At 36.7% G+C, this 21,425-nt stretch overlaps 1 protein-coding gene across 2 annotated transcripts in view; it reads right to left on the bottom strand.

The window, feature by feature from the left end:
* COL5A1 (collagen type V alpha 1 chain) overlaps positions 1-21,425 on the bottom strand; it is a 1,013,097-nt gene that overhangs the window by 151,876 nt on the left and 839,796 nt on the right. For both annotated transcript variants that reach the window (XM_044058757.1, XM_044058756.1), the window contains exons 38-40: positions 9,643-9,696; positions 8,295-8,402; positions 570-659 (exon numbers count right to left, since the gene is read on the bottom strand). In XM_044058757.1, coding sequence (XP_043914692.1) covers positions 570-659; positions 8,295-8,402; positions 9,643-9,696 — 252 coding nt within the window. The remainder of the gene's footprint in view (positions 1-569; positions 660-8,294; positions 8,403-9,642; positions 9,697-21,425) is intronic.

The raw sequence follows: 21,425 nt of genomic DNA, 5'->3' as shown, positions 1-21,425 counted from the left end.
TATGCTTTTAAACATTTGAAAATCTGACCCCTGAAACAGAACCTGCCAAAACAGTTCAAAACGTACAATGTTGTTCAAGTACAAGTCCTTCAATGACATTAATGTGTACATGAAGATAAGAGTGTTAGGAATATAATTTTGGCAAATTCTGCAAAGGAAGCTGTTGATGCTCTGTGGCAAACCTTTTTAATTAACTCTTAAAAATGCAGTGACATAAACTGCAACCATGAGCCCACATTGGTAAATTCAGATTATATGTAGATAAAACATGCTTATACTGCAAACATTTGCATTGCTACACTTAAGTGAAAATGACATTTGGTACATATGATAGAAATCAACATTACCAGTAATTGTAGCACAAATTTAATAAACCATGCATTTTCAAAACATTCCAGTTTTCAAATGTGATAAAAGTGTTACAATTATGGTGATGAGGAATTGCCTATGGTAATGAGGAATTGCCTTTGGTCTGTTTCACATCTGGAAATGTTTCACATTTGTATGAATGTCAGAATACAGTCAATTGCATTTAGTTTATATTGTAGCAAATTTAAATATATACTTACAACTGGACCTGGAAGGCCTCTTTCTCCGGGGAATCCTCTCAGACCTGGAGGTCCATCTTTCCCAGGCTGACCAGCAGGACCAGGATCTCCCTGTTATGGTAGGACAGAATATATATTGGTCAACACAAAACAGCAGTGCTTCATAGTAACTCACCAAATTCTATTTTCTTAAAAAAAAAAAAAAAAAAAAAAAAAAAAAAGGAACTCTTCAAATGTACTCATCCCAAAGAAGTTGAAAACAAATATTTTTGGAGTTGTAGCCCCCCCCCCTGTAGTTAACAACTTTATTGTGCACTTCCAGTGAAGAAAAGGATCACGTTCAATCCGTCTGTGTTTCAGTAATAATGGAAATTAGCTGCTCCCTTCATCTTCTCTTCCCTAGTTGAATCACACAAAACTAAAATAACAAACACTTCATTAGGAATTCAAGCATACTAATTATACAATTTAAGATACCACTGCGTATAAATGAATGCACAGAATATACCAGCAAGTACGCATTTTTTATTTGTAATTTTAATTTAACTTACTAAACATGCCTACTGCCTTGGCCAGATATATAATGAAATAGCCAAAGGGGTCTTCTACAGAATGAGGAGACTGTGGAGGAAGGAATACCCCTTGCCAAAAATTGCAGCAATTTCTGAGTTGTGTAATTCAAATGTTTGTGTTTGGAGGGGGTGCAGGAAGCAAACATTCTTGCCTGAAGTTTTGTGGCACCTTTGACAGCTTAATACTATATATATATGCCAATTTAAAAAAGTTCTTCTTAATAAGATGCCAATCACAGCATGGATAAAACTTCCACAATGAAAGAAGGGAAAGTGGGAAAATAAAATATAAACAAATTAAGTATTTTTCATGATTCAGGAATACCAAAGGTTCCTGGATATGTGTAACTTTTAAATATGGACTCAAAGTATAATTATGAATGAATTACCCATGTAGTAAATCAAATAATGCAAAGAAGGAAAGATGCAAGTTTTTGTACTTGCATATAAAGTTCTATGGAATTGTGAATATGTGAATGAGTATTTGTGCATGAATGTGGGCACATGCACATTTGTGCATATATGTTACACAAATGTGCATGCATAGTTGTGTTAACACATTAGTATGTATATATGTGTGTGTGTGTGTGTGTGTGTGTGTGTTTGCACACTCATGTGAGTATGTTGTATGGGTGTGTGAAAGTGTTTGCAATCCCAAGTTTGAATGTGTGTGCAAATGTCGGTGTTAGATGCATGTGTGTGTGTGTGTGTGTGTGGGGGGGGGCTTAGCCACAGCTGAAAGCAAGGAGTAGCAAAAGATATATCCATTTTTAGGCCCTATTGGTAAGCTGCCTCTTTAGTTGTTTTTAGTGTGTCTACTTAAAGATACGTATAACTAGTTTTTTTTTATATTGTCCCTCTGATTGCCTAGTGTTATGATTATGTGTTTATAATAATCCGTCAAAGTGGTATTTCTCCAAAGAGGTCAGGCAAGGAGGAAGTCTTCATTCCACAAAGGGGTAAGTATTTTCAGAATTGAGTGTATTGAGAGGAAAGTATTAAACAAATTACACAGGTCAAATGTTATTTGTAAAACTACTTTGTTAAACTGTGCTGAAAGAAATTGACTTTTTGTAACCATCACAGATCCGGTTTACTCAGGAACATGTTTTCAAATTATTTTTCTAGTGGTAGCCAAATTGCAAAACAAATCCCACTCAGGATAAGTAGCTAACCAAAGCTTGTGTGAAACATTCTAACGTGCTTGATTATAAAAGAATACTTCACAGATTTGCATTTCATATATGCTTAAGAGTAACCCTGCAAGCATTCATGGTAAATGCTTTGGCATTTATTACCTGATCTAGCCACAGTCATGGCTGATCATTACATGGTATTTCATAGCACAGGATGACAGTGCAGTCAGGACAGCTTTTTGCCTAAGTATTCAGTGCTCCTTATACCTGATATATGAAAATATGGATGTTCTGCTGCACTGAAACTTTCTTGTTGACAAGTGTACAACTTGTTGTTTAATGGTATAGGTTTGTGCATGTTCTCTCTCTCCCCATTGCCCAGTATGTTGCTATCCTGTTCTGTCCTATGTTTGTACATTGTGACCAACCACTGAATCTGTGAGCCAATCACTGTTAGACATTGGCCATCCATAATATAACACCCACGTGGATTGCTAATCACTCTGTGCAGCCCTATCTGGCACATGCACTGAAATTATCAGTGTTTGCAATGGATAAGTGCTTGCTGCCTTAACAAGACAGCATATATGAGAAGTCTTTACACCTGTTAAACACTCCTTCAGAATGCTCAGCTGCAGCTATATTCTATAAGATCTGTAGTAAAAGTAAAATAACACCCAAGTACTTGATACAGACCTAAAAGTATGCTGACCGTCACACATTGACATTGCCCATTACTGTCATATAGTAATTATTCTATGGTATAACTGACAACATCAGCAATTTCCAAAAATGTCTTTACTATCTTTACTACTGCATAGTAACCATTGCAGTATACACTGCCACATGTGCAATCTCCATTCATTTTCTGCCTGTTGTCAGTAGCAGTGGGTTAGTATATTATTAGTATACCTTTCCTATGGTCATTATTAGATACACTCATTCAGAATCAGTAATGTACTAATTATGCAATAAGAGCCATTAAAATATAATTGTATGGAATCATGTTAGCTTTCAGTGACATAATCTACATGGAGTGTGATTTTAGACAGCATTGCACTGGGTATTGCCTTTGTCCTCCTCTTCCATACGCCAAAGGGAGAAGGGGGCCTTTGCAATGTCACCTAATTTTATTTTTAGAATCCGCCCTAAGTCTCTTACTGGTATGGCAAAAGATGCTATTTCTTATTTTTATTTATTTATTTATTTTGTGACATTTTTCAGCTTGACCATTAGCAGCTCAACTCCCTGCCATAGCTGTTATCCTTTTAGTGATGCCACAAAATGGAAGAGAAGGCGAGTGAGAAATGTGAGTTCACACTGGTAGTATTCCTTGGTGGAGGCTATCCTTAGTAGCCCAGGAAAGAGGTACAGAAGTAAAGCATGGAGAGAGTCAGTAGTATCAAACACACTGACCAAAGCACCAGGGCTTTTTCTTAAGCCCTTCCTGTAGCATGTTGCTATTTATGTTGTTAGGTGAACAGTGTGGTGTAGCTTGAGACATGTCTACTCCAATTATCTTTTGCTGCACATCTAAACTGGAGATCTGTCTGAGCTCAGGACTTCACCAGGTCTCAATGAGAGATCCGTCCACTCCTCACCCCCATAGGCACTAACATTCTCCTGGCAAGGTCTGTCAGCTGTCAAAGTCACTAAATGATCTTGGGTCTTCTGCAATAGTCAATGCTTTATACCTTCTATGCCACCAGAGCTGACAATGATACAACAGGCTATTTCCATATTAAGATAATTGTGTTACAATCCAGGACTCTAATTTTTCCATTTTTTTTTTTTGACGCTTTTTTCTACATGTACATACTTCCTCATTATATATACCTAATTAGATTTGCTTATGAACAGTTATAATGAGTAAATTCTGTGAGTACTCTGTTTCCATTAATTGCATGTTTTCAAACTGAAGCAAGATAAAATGAATTTGAGCTTGTACTGTTGTTAAAAGACCGTATGGATGCTTTTTAATTCCTTGTTAATGAGTCTTTACCCAAAATGATTCATAAATAGTTCTGTCCCTTTCAAATACTTGATTTTAAAGATTAATTTGAGCTCTAGAGTTTTACTGCTTTACAAAAACATATGGAAAATGCATTTTTAAGATCTCTGTATGCATTTTATTACAGAATTATACTTTACTATCTATACAGTAGGGATTTTTTTTTAAACTTTTCTCAGAATATTATGTCTGGTTACAAAAACATGACTTTGGTTGTCACATCATGAATAGTTTACCCTTAATCTTCGCTAATCTTTGAAATGATAAATTGATACTCTGTTAATTTCAAAAGACTGAACAGGAAGATGTAACAATACTTACCTCTCTTTTTAAACAATAACTATTCATCAGAATGCATTTACATGTAATTTGAAATGAAGCCGAGATGACAGTGAAACTGCTTACAAAACAACTTAAAGACAGGGCAAGCTGCTGCCCTGAATTTGTGAGACTAATCAAGCTGCCTCTGATTTGAAAAGAAAGCCTGCATGTATGATATGTAAATGAGGATGCACACCTACTTTCTAGGCCCACTTCAAATGCCCATTATTGATTTTGAGGCATGGATTTAAGATACCTTGTCCTTTTCACTGCATAGGTGTAAATGTGTGCATTTGTATGAGAGCCTGTGTGTGTGTGTGTGTGTGTGTGCGCGCACACAACCACACCCATAGAGAGGGAAATGTTGCAGTAGTAATGTTGGTAGTAGATACTTTGTACCATCTTTGAAGAAATTTGGAAAGTATCACACTTATACAGCATGTACATATGTTATTTCAGTTTCCATAACTTAATATAATTATATGTAAGAAACCCAATCTTCATATTCCATTACCGTGATAAACATCTGCCCATGTCCAGCATGTACTAAAGTATTGTGAAGTGTACTGTCAGTACACAGCAGGGATGTTCATGCTGTGTGTGTCTACATCTTACCCTCACTTTGCTCACGCTAAACATTACACCAGTATCTTCATGCTGAGGGTGAAAGAAGCGCCTTTTAGTATACAACTGTTCTTTGACTGCATTAATGTATAATATGATTGGGTATGAGTTACTGCTTATAGGTCCCAGAGTGCTGCTTTCCATATCCTCTGTGGCTGGGTAATCAGGATTCAGGCATATAATATCCACAGTTCCCAGACTTCACTCAGTACATTTCTTGGTAGTCCGTACTATCACTGCTGCTTTGCAGTCATGGGCCTTCAGAGTAAAGCAGCTTGCTGAATAGAGGAATGCATGTTATTGAACTATATTGTGTTGTTTTGGAGTACCTCGGGCACTTCAAGCACCATCTGTTTTATGTAAAACAGCTGAAGCATAATTACAATGAGGCATCTTTGGTTTATGTGTATGCCAACCTGCCATACTTGTGAAAATAATCTTTTCATTATTAATGTGTCTGCCATGTCTTATATCCAAGGCAGCAAAATTTTCTTGGTTCCAGTTGAGCCCCTACTTTAAAGAATGTATCCTTTTGCTAGAAATATTTAGAAGTTGAACAGTGACACTCACAGCTGACCACTTGTTTAAGATGGGTTCAGTCCGGAATATAATACTTTTGGCATTTTGTAAAATGGGTAAGGCAAAAAGCAAAATCCAAAAATTGAAAGTTAGAGGATTGGCACCACTTTCAGTCGATCATTCTCTGATATCAACTTTATCTTACTCCAGGCTGGTGGGGTGCCAGAGACTATTAAGGCAAGCAAGAGGCATAAGACAGAGAATCAATCCATGATGGGATTAGGCTGTATACCCAAACTCGCACACCATAGGATGTACACACAAACTCGCACACCATAGGATGTATACACAAACTCACACACCGTAAGATGTATACGCCAACTTGCACACCATAGGATGCATACCTAGACTCACACACCATAGGATGTAAACCCAAACTTGCACACCATAGGATGTACACACCAACTCGCACACCATAGGATCTACACACAAAACTTGTACACCATAGGATGTATATATAAACTTGCATGCCACACACAGATATGTGCAACTGAAGAGGATTGCTAGTTCACCTAAGAGCAGGTCTTATGGAAGGAGAATGCCATCAGAGAAGCTAATAAAACCTTGTACTGATACAAGGGAGATCTTCAGACTGCAAATAGAAGTCGTCCAATTCGGGAAGATTTGGGAGGCAAAAACATTGAGACAACAGTGCTAAAAACTGCACTGACAGTCAAATACTACTTTATTGCATCTATGCCACCTTCTGAAGACATAGTATAAATTAGGACCTTTTTACACTAACAACCATCTTAACTCCCTTATGGCAAACAGTACTTAATGTGCATTCTTAAAAACTGATTATTACATCTTTATTCCTACAGAACTTTATAAAGTAACTTTTTTTATATTGGTTGTTCTGGTTAAGCACATGAACTTTTCATTCAGTTATCAGTTAGAAAACAATTGTAAAAAGAAATTATTTTTGTGTTGCTGTAATTACTACTACTTGAATTCTTCCACTCATGAACTCTACAATGTTAAGTTGTGAAAATATACAGAGTACAGATGAATATGTAAATGAGATGGCTTTCATCTCTACATAAAAGCAGATGGGTTCAAAAAATGTTATTTAGAATTTTGAAAGGAACTACGGGGAAAAGAGGAAAACAGAGTGACATGACTTTAACAGTGACTATGCTTTCTTTTTAGTGGTTGGCGTCCATGCAAAAATTAGTAGCCCATTTATATGCCCCTCCTCCCTTTTCTAATGTAATAAAACTACTGAAAATGAAATATTTAACTAATTCCTTCAAGTTGGCCATTGTCTGCTCTCTGTTTCCAGCATAATCAACAGACAAATTTGAGTATGCACAATCATTAAAAATGTTTTAAATATCTTTTTATAAAAATATATATCAATTGTGCAAAGCCTTATACAGTGGTCTACCAAGGTCATTAGGGAACAACATAAAAAATATGAAAACATTTATCTGCTTTATTTCACACATGAAATATCTTGTTCTGCAGGAATGTGGAATTTATGCACGTACAATGCCCCCCCCAACATGCACACACACACACACACACACACACACACACACACACACACACACACACACACACACACACACACACACACACACACACAGTCACAAGAACAAATGTTATTTGGGTCAGGGAGACCTAGAAATAAAATAACAGTTTTCTGAGAAGTAGCAGTCATATTGTCAGAGATGGTTTAATCATTAATGCAGTAAGGTAAAGGAGGAGGACAGTGCACATGGAACACAGAAAAAAAAATGTTACAACTCTAAGTATATCTTAAGGAATAGCACTTCACTCTATAACATTTGACAAAGGACTGAATGAATGCTGTCTCAAGGATAAATTATTTTTTGCACTTATCTTCGACATTAACTATATATACATAAGTATTTCTACAGAAGGTATGTCAGACAATCTTTGAATTTCTGGAAAAAAATTATCACAGCTGCTCTGCTGTTTCTCTAAATGAAAACTGTAAATGCCAAGTTAAATGTGTTTTTAGTGGCTTTTGGTCTAACATAATGAGTTTGTAGGCAGTAGTGAAACCAAGGTTTATTATAGCCACTCTAGTCAAGAAGCTAAACTGTCTACATCTGGAAAAAAAAAACAGAAGGAATAATAATCACAGAAATGTGAAGAAGTAATCAACATTTATAAATAATGGGAATCATCTTAAGATATTTTAAGTTAACTGTGCAATCAAATTATAGGAATGCCTTATACTAAATTTTAAGAGAGTAAAAAAAAAACATATTTTTATGTTAGGGATATTCCTATACCATAAATCTGTTGCTACTAACATATTTTACAAAAAAGGCAGGCACAAATCTTCCTCAGAATATGACAGGATATTCCAGTATATTGCAAAGGAAAGTGAAACTTACATTCAGTTAAACAAATGTTGTCAAGAAATAATTTACAAAATATTAACCTTTGCTTCAGTGTGACAGGTTCTATTAGCAAACAATAAAAATATCAGAAAGTGCTTAAAATGTCTGAAATGCCTCTGTCTTACCTTTGAACCTTCCTTTCCAGCAGCACCTGGCAGTCCTTGATCACCTGGAGGCCCAGGTGGCCCTGGATGACCACGTTCACCCATAGGGCCTGTTGCACCTGTAAATCCCTATAAAACACATAAGATAGTCACATTAAAGGACTGATATGCTCTTTGAAGTTACATCATGCTCTTTGAAGTTACATCATGGTGGTTTGCATTATCAAGTGCAAAATACAAGCAAACAGTTTTCACTGACTATACATTCAATGAACTTTCAAAGGATATGTATTATTTCACAGTGTTGCATCTTGAAGAGCAATATAGTTGTGTTTCAAAATAAGAATATTACAGAAACGTAATGGTCTGCCACTGTGTTACTTCTTTGATGGTACAGTGAAGCAAACTGGATGTATCAGAATATAGGATCAAGCCAATTATGTTAAAATATATGCAGACCTAAAAATTAACTGGCAATGTTTCAATAATGAGCTGTTTTGTATGCTATTTTCTATTACTATTTCAAAAAGTTGTGCAATAACAATAGATAATACACAAGGGAAAAGTAAGAATATCATTTTAAGTGTGTTCACACAGGAACTCTTACATAGAAATACTCAGGTTTAGCATGAGTGAGCAAAACCATATTTGAGGAGTCCATTAAGTATAAATTCTTCTGGTATAGCTGAGAAGATTATGAGTCTGATTTGCTAATTAGCTTCATCTAAGAGTCCTTGCTGGGATACCCTCATTCCCAGTTTGCATTTGAATGCATTTTTGTGTTGTACACCTACACAGTTTACAAAGCATGAACTAAAACAAAAATGAACCATTAGATTGACTGTTTTGTCTTATCCATGGTATAAAAATGAACTTCTGATTGCGTACGAGTAAAACTGTTTTTAATTTTTTGTATGTGTTGTGTGGATACTGGGTTCCCATTTCTCTACCTTAACAGTCAGTTTGGACAATTCTGTTCCAATGGGTTATGAAAAAAAATTTTAGTGTAGGTGAATTCTAACTTTGGCAAATTCCTATAGTCTGTATCAGATCCCAGAAAATTATTCAGTATTAAAGGTAGAATATAAAAGATATGTTAATCTCAAGACTAACTAACATTCACATTTTGAAGTACTGCAGTTGCTAGTGCAAATCTAACTCATCTAGCTCGTTAAGGTCTTGTGATGAAAAGAAAAATGGTAACACTGCACTACTGCTTTAAAAACATCATTTTTGCTTAATTAATCTCTGATTCAGTTATCTACACCTGAATCTCAACCAAGAAAAGGTGGATCATATCTTCTGAAAAGGAAAATATTTACTTCAGTTTACAACAAGCCATTTATAAACATGCTAAACATATACTTACCTGAGGACCAACTACACCTGGAGGACCTGGTGGTCCTGTTTTGCCTTGGAATCCCTAAAACACAAAATACAAAAATGACTTGATTACAAGGTAGCATGTCATGAAATGAATGAACATACATGCACAGATGGTTTCAATAGTTTGAGTATCTACTACATGTTATACAACAGCAACAGCTGTTTTTTTAAGTTACATTTTAACCAATGTATTTTGCTTGTATTCTTTGTATGAATACACAACAATTGTTTAGAGACCCCTCATAGACACCCAAAGGCCATTTAGAGATCAATTTAGAACAATTAACATTTTTAATCAGCTTGAATACACAGATCCATGCCTAAACATTGGTATGTAAAAATTTGACTTCTGTCTAGAAGATACCAGACTGGTAAGTACTGCGGGAGGGGAAAACTGTAAAAATATAATAAAAGCATTTTTGTAGGGGGCTACTTCTCTCTATCTCTGTTTATATTGGTATACTATTGTTTGTTCAAATGGCAAAACATTTGCCATTCGAAACAATGAATAGTAAACCCAAAAATACAAATTCCGACCTGCCAAAATGTCAACCCAAATGATCAACACATTTGAGTCGACATTGTGGCTGAAACCATCATGTGATAGCCATATAAGAGCTGATGTAAATCAGACTCTATATGACAAATCACATTTTTGCAGGATGCAAGCCCCCCTACACCCCCTACCAATATATTCAAATTCCGAGATCACACTACAGTGGACATATGGATGAATTTCCAATCCCAATATACCGCAATCTCTGTGCAGATAGTTGAACACACTTATGTGAATGCACTACAGCTTTCGCATAAGTGTGTTCGACTATCCCAATCATTTGTGTTTTGTGCACGACATTCTGATTTTCGGCAGCAGTGCTGCCGACAGTGTCGTTTGCACAACCCATAGTAAACCTTTTATACTAACTACAAAATAACTGACTCTTAAGAGGTAAGGTGCAAACTTCTTTAATCTCATAGTTCATTGATCTCAAACATAGCTCAGTGAATGCACTGAATGTGTTAAGAGAGTTAGGAGACAGAAGTGAGTGAATTACTCAGGAGTTGATAACATTCACTGATACATTTTTTTTTTCTTTGTTTAACCATTTTGTGTATGAGAATGGGAAATCTGTAAAAAGAAACAAGATGTAGAAGTTTCTTAACAATAATAAAATCCCTTGTGGGATCCACTGGTCCACACTAACACTTTAAAACTTTGAAAAAACAGCTCTGTGTATGACTAGAATTTCCCCTGACACTGACAGGACACAGCAGTTCTTGTTGGCAGTGATGTTTCTGCAGAATATCTTGAATTTCTGCATATAGTTCTTTATTCAAAAAAAAGAGTGGAGGAGTCAGCCTTTGGAAATGTTACCAAAAATAATCTTGTTAGTTGCATCATCTTTATAGAAATGTACACCCCAAATTGAAACAGAATGGAGAGTCTTCAAATAGAAAAAACAAACAAATGTGATCCACCTTGTAACACTGACAACCAAACAAAGAAGCGAGGTGCTCGCCTGTCTAGCAAAACATCAGCTAATGAAAAAATGCCTTGAATCCAAAGTATATGTAGCAAGTAATAATGAAAAAATAAAACTAGTTGCTACATAATTTACCTTGGATTCAAGGCATTTTTTCATTAACTGATGTTTTGCTAGACTGGCAAGCACCTTGCTTCTTTTTTTAGACTTTACACTATAACATGATCTGTTGAAAAGTTTTGTGAATCAAGAAGAAAAAGAAAGAATTAAAGATATTTAAAAACTATTTAAATGAATGTTGTTGTTGCAGTTATGATATTAAAAGATGAAGAGTTCCACAGTAAATTTCTTTTAAAATAAAACAATTCTTTATTAGGCCAAATAAAAGTTTTTTTAAAGGTGTAGAAGTAACCTTAGACTTTATAAGATACCAGAAATATTAAAGGTAATAATATAAGCTTCTTAGCAGTCTCAGTTCTTAAAGTTTCAAACATATAAGATGGTATATCACATAGAATACACAGGGGACACAGATCCTTAGATAAGCAACCATGCAGTCTGTCTCATTCATCATTTAAGGTGTATCATTCTCAGTTTTTCTCGTTTACGATTTTGAGGACTTCAGGGAGTTCCACACATGTGAAGACTGGAAGTAATACAATGAGTTGGGATAATAACTTTGTATCTAAACCACTTTTACAAATAAAACTGTAGTGGTCCAACCTAGAAAGTTTAAAATTATAATTGTATCAATGGTCATCTTCTATCTTCTGCAAGGCTTTTTAGACTGAGGCCTCCTTTATACAGGACAATAACATCTTCCCATACTTGAGAAAATGATTGGACTTGTAGTTCTTTGAAGAAAAAGAAAGAATCTGCTTCAAAATACAAACAAGTTAATATGATTTTTAGAAAAAAATCACATTTTTCTGGGGGGGGTTTCTTAGCTTATAAAAAGGGGGTTAATTTAAATTTATCATTTTTATTGTACTAAACATGTTTTGTTTTATTTTATTATTTATAGTCACACTAATTAAGGGTATAGCTGTGCATAAGCATTTAACTTCTTACAGGTTATAGTACTTACAGTGTCTACAGTGTTTATAATTTTACTGCTTTGTATGTCTTAACCGTAAGAACTATTTCTTTTTAGTATAATTGGATTACTGACTTCATGAAAACAGTACATTTCTGCTGGGCTCTATGTGATAAACATCATAGCAAGCTAAAAGAGAATGTTAGGATGTGGAATGAGATTCTGATCCTGCTTGCCCATCTCAGGTGGCTGTCTGTCCCACTGCCATTTGCACCCAAATAGAACCATGGAGATCTTGCATGTAGTATATCGGCTAGATTGGCAGCTGTGCTGCAAAGTTGTTAGGGAGCTTGGGCACGTTTGTGTGATATATTCAGAATTTGCCCAAGAATAGTAGTGATTACAGATATTACAGCTGCAGTTGGGAGGGTTTATACTGTGGGAAGACAGAGCCTGCCTCCATGTACCTGGTGTTTTGACTCCTATGATGAGAAAGATTAGGTTTATGGACTGTCACTCTGAGCAGGAACAAAGGGTCTGTAGGGCTCTTGTCTGGTGTAGGGAATGAATGGGTTGGCTTCTCATCCTGAGGAAGAATGAGTGGTTCCACTGGGTGCTGACAGAGGGGCTCAGTGTTGCTCAGCACTGGCTGTAAAAAAATGACATCCCTGTTATCAGCATGCATCTATTTAAGCTGTGGTAGTCTTTGTAAAGTATTCTTTTTTACAATCTATAAAATCTGGACTGTAATCTTGAAGACTGAAAATGGTGGCAGGAGTCATATTTAAATTATGTAGAATGTCTTGTCTTTATACACCAAAATCATTTAATGCATTCAGTAGTTAGGTTAGTCATAATTTTTGATGACCTTTATATCACAGCCTTACAAAAATATGGCTTACTATGTTGTTTCTCTTCTTCTCTGTGCATCTCTTTTTTTGTTTTGCCACACTCTTTGCCCATCTTTAAGATGGCTAAGCTGATGATATCCATGTCCATGCCCCTTTCCTATTTGCTGACCATAAATGTACCATCCACATGTATATTGAATACTGCTTCCAGGGATGATTCTGTAATTCAGATCCTCATCTCAGATTTCACTAACAATGTGATGTGGTGGTTAAAATAATGAGCTATTGAGAGCTGCACTTCTTGCAGAACTGGTTTATGTCCTACATTCTTTATTTTTGTATCATATAATTCTGACTAGATCATGTAGTCAGACAAATCTCAGCAACATTGTAAATAACTGAAAATGTTCAACTTGTTGTGGTTAAGGGATCACTAGAAACTGTAGTCTATATCATACAGAACATGATGCATTTTAATATCAGTTAACTGAAACTGTATGAAGTTAGATAACTGTGAGCATTCACAGTCTGTTTCCTGTAGTTCATGGCATTTGTTCTCACTTAATTGAAGGCTATTTGGCTTTATTATATGTGATGTTTGAGTGGACTGCCCGTCACATACAAATACAAATGTTATCACTCCCTTTTTTGAAAACATGGCTCCGTTAATCAGAATCCCATGGTATTTTAAGATGGCACTTGTAAAAGTGCTGCCTTTATGTAATTTTGATGAAAAATATTTTGTACAAATTCAAAAGTTATTTTAATGGCAGTACTTCGTTATTTTCCAGGGGAACCTGCTTAGTTAGTCAAGTATGACCAAATTCTCATTTTACAATGATATTAAAAATGAAATTAGTTATTAAGGCCCTTGCCCAGTAGCCTGACTTCTCCCCCATCTACCTCTTCTTCTGTTTCTAGGCTGTACTTTCCTCTTCTCCTACCTACTATAAACTATAACGCTCCATAGTTCCCCCTCCCTTCTGTCCTACTCCTTATCTGCTCTTCTAGCAGCTACTTACCTGCTTCACTACCTTTCCCTGGAGTTCTGCTGCTCACTGATTGTCTCTGCTGACTCCCCCTCTACTTGCTCTAACCCGCTCCGTTCGCCCAACGGGCTCACTCCGCTCCCCTACCCCCACTTCCCACCCACCCCCAGTGCTGTTACATTTACACATCTTTAGCCACACCCACTATACTCCTCAACCTATCATCTCACACCATCAATTATCTACCCTTCCCCTTGCCAACTCTATACTTAATCAACCCCTCCCTACTGCAAGAATACAATAATCACTGTACTCTACCTCTATACCCTCTGCTGCCTCCCCCTATAGTGACCCCCTATCTATTCTATCATTCCATATCCCACAGTTTTTACTTTATCAAACACTCTACATAACCTCTCAACCCTATTAACTAAAATGATCTTCTTTCAGAATCCAAACCTGAAACAATATCTTCTTATTACTTCTACACTAATCTTATTAACATTACCTTCTAAGAACATGTCTCCCTAACTTATAACATACCTTCCCACTATCAAACTCTACCTACCACACAACCAAGTTCCCTCTCTCATAGCAACATAACCTCATCATCAATCTGCCTACTCCCTAGATTTCATAAATCTTCCCATGTCACTTACATCTACAGTAAGAATACCTCACTCAAGTACTCTAAATATATAAGAACTATACTAAAACATCCCACACAACTTCTATCTCATGGTGATATCCATCCAAATCCTGGCCCAAATTCACATATCAGCAAAATCCCACAAAAACAAACTACTAAGGTTGTCTCTAACCCTATACAGTTAGTGAACTCTCTCAGAATAGCTCAACTCAATATCCGCAGCATTAACAACAAACTCAGTCAATTGCATGCTCTTTTACATGTACATGCATTTGATATCCTTTGCCTCACAGAAACTTGGCTTAAACCCTCTACATAGGATCTAGAAATAACCCCACCTGGATATAACATCCTTAGATGTGACCGCACTTCCAAGAAAGGTGGAGGTGTAGCTATACTATATAAATCTGAACTATTACTCTCAACCTTTAATGTGTTACCACCCTCTATCTACAATGCAGAAACCCTGTCCATCAAACTCCAACTTAATAAATCTAAATCCATTTATATTATTTGTACCTATATTCCTCCAGGAAACAACATTAACACTCTTGGAAACATTCTTAGTAGTCTCTCCACCATTCTACCCCAAGAAGCAATTGTACTTGGAGATTTTAACATCGACTGAACTACTTGTAACTCCCCCAATCCTACCACCCATATTAATCTTCATGGCTTCTCTCAAATAATAAACTCCCCCACTAGAATTCATAAACCTAATAATAAAGAAACCATCCTTGACTGGATCCTTATAAACAGTCATCCTGGAACCTATACAACAGGAACACTACCAGATGACATTAGTGACCATGTTCTAACCTATATAACAAAGCAAAAGCTTCATAGTCCTAAAAATAATACTTTTAAATCCTATCGCTCAAAGAAGCACTTTAAAGCAGAAAGCTTTCAAAGTGAACTTAAGGCCTGTGACTGGTCACCACTGAAACTACTCAAAACTAGATGAAGCTGTTTCCTACTTTAATACTAAATTCCTAGAAATCCTAGATCTCCATGCCCCCCCTGCGCTCTTCCCGAGCTAGGAGCAAACCAGCCCCATGGCTCACAAAACAAACCAAGGAAAAAATATTCCTTAGGAACAGCAGACTATGGGCCAAATGGAGAGCCACTAAGAGCTCTACAGACCAGCTACTATATAAACATCTAAGAAATGCAACTAAAAAAGACATTATCCTAGACAAAAAAAAACTTTTATCACCACCTTCAACAATCTCACCCAAAAAACCCTCAAAAGTTCTGGTCAGGCATTAATAAACTTCTCCAACCAGGACATACCAAAACTCCAGCCCCATCTTCTATTCCCAACAGTAATCCTCTACTAATAGCTGATGCCTTCAACAATTACTTCACAGAAACTATTATAACTCTTGCAAAGACACTACATCCCACACCCCCCCAACCCTTTCCAAGACACTAGCAGCCCAGTGCCCTCCTTCCATATACAACCCGTACCAACATCCTATATCTGCAAACTTCTTCAAAAGCTCAAACCCTGTACCCCTTCTGCAGACCACTTACCACCTGAATACCTCCAAATAGCAGCCAAAGTCATTGCATACCCAATATCCATCCTTATTAACAGAACAATCACAGAAAGTAACATCCCATCCATATGGAAAGTGTCTCACATTATCCCATTACATAAAGGAGGCAAATCCACTGATATCTTTAATTTCCGACCAATTGCACTACTCTCCCCACTGGCCAAAATAATGGAAAAATGTATTCACCACCAACTACTTCAACATCTGCTCCAAAATAATCTACTGGCTAACTGCCAGCATGGCTTCAGACCCTTTCATAGCACAACTACCGCCTTGCTAACCTTCACTGACTGTATAAACAGGAATCGAAATAGCAACTCTCTATCTTCTGCACTATTCATTGACCTATCAAAAGCCTTTGATATGGTTAACCACGACTTACTAATCAGTGAGCTAAAAGCCCGATTTCTTGACCCACAAGCAATATGTTGGTTTACATCCTATCTAGAAAATAGGCAACAAGCAGTACTCTGGGACAACAAGCTCTCCTCACCTATTCCCGTAAACATTGGAGTCCCTCAAGGCTCTATTCTAGGCCCTCTTTTATTCTCCATTTTTACTAATAATCTCAACACTATTTTTCCTAAAGTCACCTGCATACAATACGCCGATGACTCAACTTTAATCTGTACAGCTAAGTCATCAACCTCTCTTCAGACCTTGACTCAAACAGTATTTAATACTGTAGAAACATGGTTTACCCACCATTGCCTCCTCCTAAATAAAAAAAAAAACAAACAAATTACTGCTTTTCTCTCCCACCCAAAAATCACCAGAAATCAACTTTACAATTACCTCTAACGATGGAACTGCTATTACCCCAGATACTAACACACATCTCCTGGGCATAACCATAGATAATAAACTCAGCTACGATGACCATATCAATAACACCATCCAAACTGTTAATAAAAAACTAGGCTCCCTGTATAGACTCAGACCCTACCTCACACCACTAGCGAGAACCTCTGTTGCCCAAACTCACCTCATTTCTACCCTTTTCTATGCTTCTGCTATATACACCAACCTATCAAAATACAACAGAAACAAACTGGAAACTAACTATAACAACATAGCCAGATTTGCCACAGGGAACCCTTTCAGAACCCACCACTGCTACAACCTCAAACAACTAGGACGGTCAGAGCTACAAAACCAACTACTGTATAATCAACTTGTGATCACACAAAAAATTCATCACCCAAATAACACCCCAATCTTCACTAACCTAATCACCCCATATAAAAATCTTTCAACACTTCGCTCTGCGAACAAGCTACTAATTTCTAATATAAAATCTAACAATAAAGCGGGGGACTCACTATTTACCAATATTGTGGGCAAAATCTGGAATAACCTTCCTATTACACTCACATCTCACTCATCAACATCTCTCTTCAAGAAACACCTAAAAGAACATTAGCAACTACTCTGGCTCTGTCCCTGTTTGAAACCAGACTGAACCATAGTTCATCCCCCTTTTTCTTCTCCTTGCTCTACCCCTATCTTCCCTGCTATGACTTCTTTGTAACTAAACTCCTCAGAAGTCACCTGTACACTAGCTAGTGCTTTGTTTGTTCTTTCTTCTTTCATCTATTTCTTTTATTCTCTTTCTTCTTTCTACCCCATATGTCTCAATAACTCTGAACCCTTGTATTCTCCTACACTTGTGCCAATTCTAAACTTTCCTTTGCCTCTATACTTATTTCTTAAACATAAGTCTCATTTTTTATATCTTTTCTCTATCCAAATATTGTTAATCCTCTCATGTGTAGTAATTCATAGAAATATGCTTTTTAAGTATTGAACTTTTAACTATTGTAGACTTGTTTTATGTATTGTATTTTTAACTACTGTTTTTATGTAAATTTTACTTAACTTTGGAGCTTATCTCCCTGGGCCTCTACTGAAAAAGGACATGTATCCAGCTAGACTAGCCCAGTCAACAAATGTAAAATAAATAAATAAATAAATAAAGGTTAACTTATATTTATTGGTTGTGGATAACTATTATGTCCAGGAGGGAGTTATTGTACTAGCTTGCTTTGATTAAATTGCATGGTGATTTGCTACTTGAATACAAAGCCTACCTCCTGAGTTACTCCTCCTGAGTATGACTTTCTTTATATATTGATATCGGGCATCAACTCTGCTCGTGTGGATGCAGGCTGTACCCTTTCACCAACTGCTTCTGGCAGTGTGTTTTCTTACTGCCTACAGTAAAGTTAGAGGATTATTATCAGATCTCTAATGATAACCAAGCTGATATTTTTTTAGGAGATGGATGTCAGAAAGTGTATCTTAACACTAGACTGAAACAAACCTCTACAGATAAATCTTGATATTAACTTTGGCTATGATCAGAGAGACTCGATTGTGATTTTTCATAGTATAGGGAGCTTTACTGCTCTGTGTACTACCATTTACAGAGAAGGAGAAAAACAAGCATATGAAAGCTAAGTGATTCACTGCTTTGAAAGCTGTATCACACTAGGTGCCATCACACAGTTCATTCAAGTACATGATGCTTTAGCTATTTCTGTGCTCTACCAAATAAAAAGGAAAAGAGAAAGGAACTGTAGCAATGCGGTGGAGTTCTTACTACAAATGCACAGAAACTGGCCACAAATGACTTGTATTCCTGATCCTCTAAAAGCATTAAAAGCTGCAATACACTTCATACTGCCCCTCCCCCCACATACACACGTGTGCCACTGCTACTGTTAATGCTTGAATGTGAGACATAACTGTGCTGAAAGGTGTTTAATGAACTTTGTTAAGCACATTTTTAATGTTTGAGAGGTACTGAACAAAGCTGTTTACTTTGCAATTTACAGGATAATTGTAGTGCTTTGTGTGCTACATTTCTTTTGTTGAGTTGTCTGCTGTACCACATCTGACAACAATGAGCTACTTACTTACTGATGTTCTGCAGCACAGAGGCATAGAGCTTTTAGTTAGTGGCTTTGGCATTAGAGAAGCCAGTAGGGGTTGAAAGAGACACAGATTTTTTTGTTGTTGTTGCCGGCATGCTCATTCATGAAGGATCACTTTGGTGGCTCCCTTGATATTTGCAAACCCAGTCCAGGATAAACATTGCTGAAGCAGTTTGGAGGGTTGTGGACATGGCTCTCCAAGCAGTGATGCTGGTAGTGTTAGCAGGGGATATCTCAGACTATGTGTGCTCCTTTAGGGGAGCATGTGGTGATGCAGGTGTTTGTCACCACTATGAAGGTGGAGTTAAACACATATAGAGAAAAGCTCATCATGGCCCACTACCTGATGGCCATATCACAGATCATTCTTGCCCCAGAGGTGGATGAATGAGCGGTATATGTCTCAGTGTGGGATAAATGGGTGATTGTGACAATGGATTGATGGGTGGTAGGCATGGAGGGCACAGCATATACCTAAAATAAAAAAGAGCTTTATACGAGGGTCTTTTTTTAGATTTTTGATATATGTTGGAATCTTCTGCTTTCATTGGTTGAAAAGCAAACAGTAGGCATTTCATGTTTATTTTTTTTTATAATTAAGAAATACCATGTCTGTTATACAGCAATACAAATTTAGAAAGGTATTTTCTTTACATAGAGCACAGCTTGCTAAATAAGGCAAATTATATTTGCATCTGTCTCTGTAATTGATTATACTTTGGAACATTTGCTTGATAATGGAAACTGTGATCAAGTTATAGTGCGGAGTTTATTTCTTCTGTCTCATGAAATTCATATATTGCATAGCAACTGACTAGTGCAAATCCAGCTGGTTGTGCTGTCCCTACTTGGGGTCCCAAAACAGCACATAGCTGTTGAGAGTGGATCTACCTTGTTCCACATTTGTACATATTTCAGAATGGACTGTGTGACATATTTACTTTGTATGTGCAATTGGTATGCACATGTTATTAGATGCTGCTGTCCACAATGATATTTGTAAATGTGGAATAAATATGTTGCAAGTACAACAATGTTTTTAGCCTGGATTATGGCCATAGTTAGCTGTCTGCAGTATAACATGAAATTGACTTTACCCCTTGTTGACAGACTCCCAGTATATTGGCTATCTGACTGATGTGATTGTATAATATAGATAACAGGACTGAAGGTAGATGGATAGGAGAGAGTATCAATGTTAGAGGGACTGGCAATGCTTTGTTGTGCAATTCTGGCTGCTAGTTATGAACTATTTTTCATGTGTGTATTACATTTCCTGATCCTGTGTGGGTATTTTGTCTACAGATTGTGTTCACCTGCATGCCAGGATGCTGTTTCATTTGCTAGATCATATTAAAACAGGAGAATGAACAAGGATAATGCTCAAGGTCAGATGCTAAAGGGCACAGTTACAAAATTAAACATGTATCTAAGGGGCACAGTTACAGAATTAAACATGTATCTAAGGGGCACAGTTACAGAATTAAACACGTATCAAACACATATATCATGGTGTTAGGGGTGCCCACAGAGGTCTGTAGCAAAACTGTATTGCAAATTCATTTGTATACATTAATCAGTGGATTAATGTGAATAGAAGATGGTAACATAAGTGACACTGACTAATGAATTCAGTAAAAAAACACAGTTTGATTGCGGATGATATACAGTTTATTTATACTGTCTTTAAATTTGTGGTCCAGTGGTCTCATTGCTGGAAAAGTAGTAGATGGTTGGGTCTTCAGTTGTCTTTGTTTTTAGTAAAGATAATTGTGTCATGCTGTTTTACATTGGTACTGGAGATATATGTCCTTGTGTGACACATAGTTTTGTTTTTGTGTGGTACACATTTGGCTTCTGGATATATTGGTCAGGCTTGCCATTTTTGTTTCCGGCTGCTATATGTAAAATACTGAACATATTCCTGTCCAGTTTGCAAACATCTTTCTGTTTTTGCTCATAAGGAATTTCCTCACTTTCTCAACATAACTTGTGAGTATGAGTTGTGCATCTCACTGATGTCATATCCAGTGTGATAGTTCATATAAAACTACAGACTAAATCACCCCCCACAAACAGTCCCCCCATCACTGAAAGATGCAAGCCCTTTTTCTTTTGTCTTTTTTTAGCACTCAGAGGTGGCTTGCAGTCCTTGCAACAGTTCATTCAACTACTGAAGCTATTTTTTCATCATACTTTTTAATTTATAAGGCCCTTCTTCTTTGTGCTAACATATATTATTAGCAACGCATTTAGCAG

Source organism: Protopterus annectens, chromosome 16.part0 (genome assembly GCF_019279795.1).
Source record: "Protopterus annectens isolate FY-2018-M chromosome 16.part0, PAN1.0, whole genome shotgun sequence".
Classification (NCBI taxonomy): Eukaryota; Metazoa; Chordata; order Ceratodontiformes; family Protopteridae; genus Protopterus; species Protopterus annectens.
This window is presented reverse-complemented; position numbering and strand designations above follow the sequence as displayed.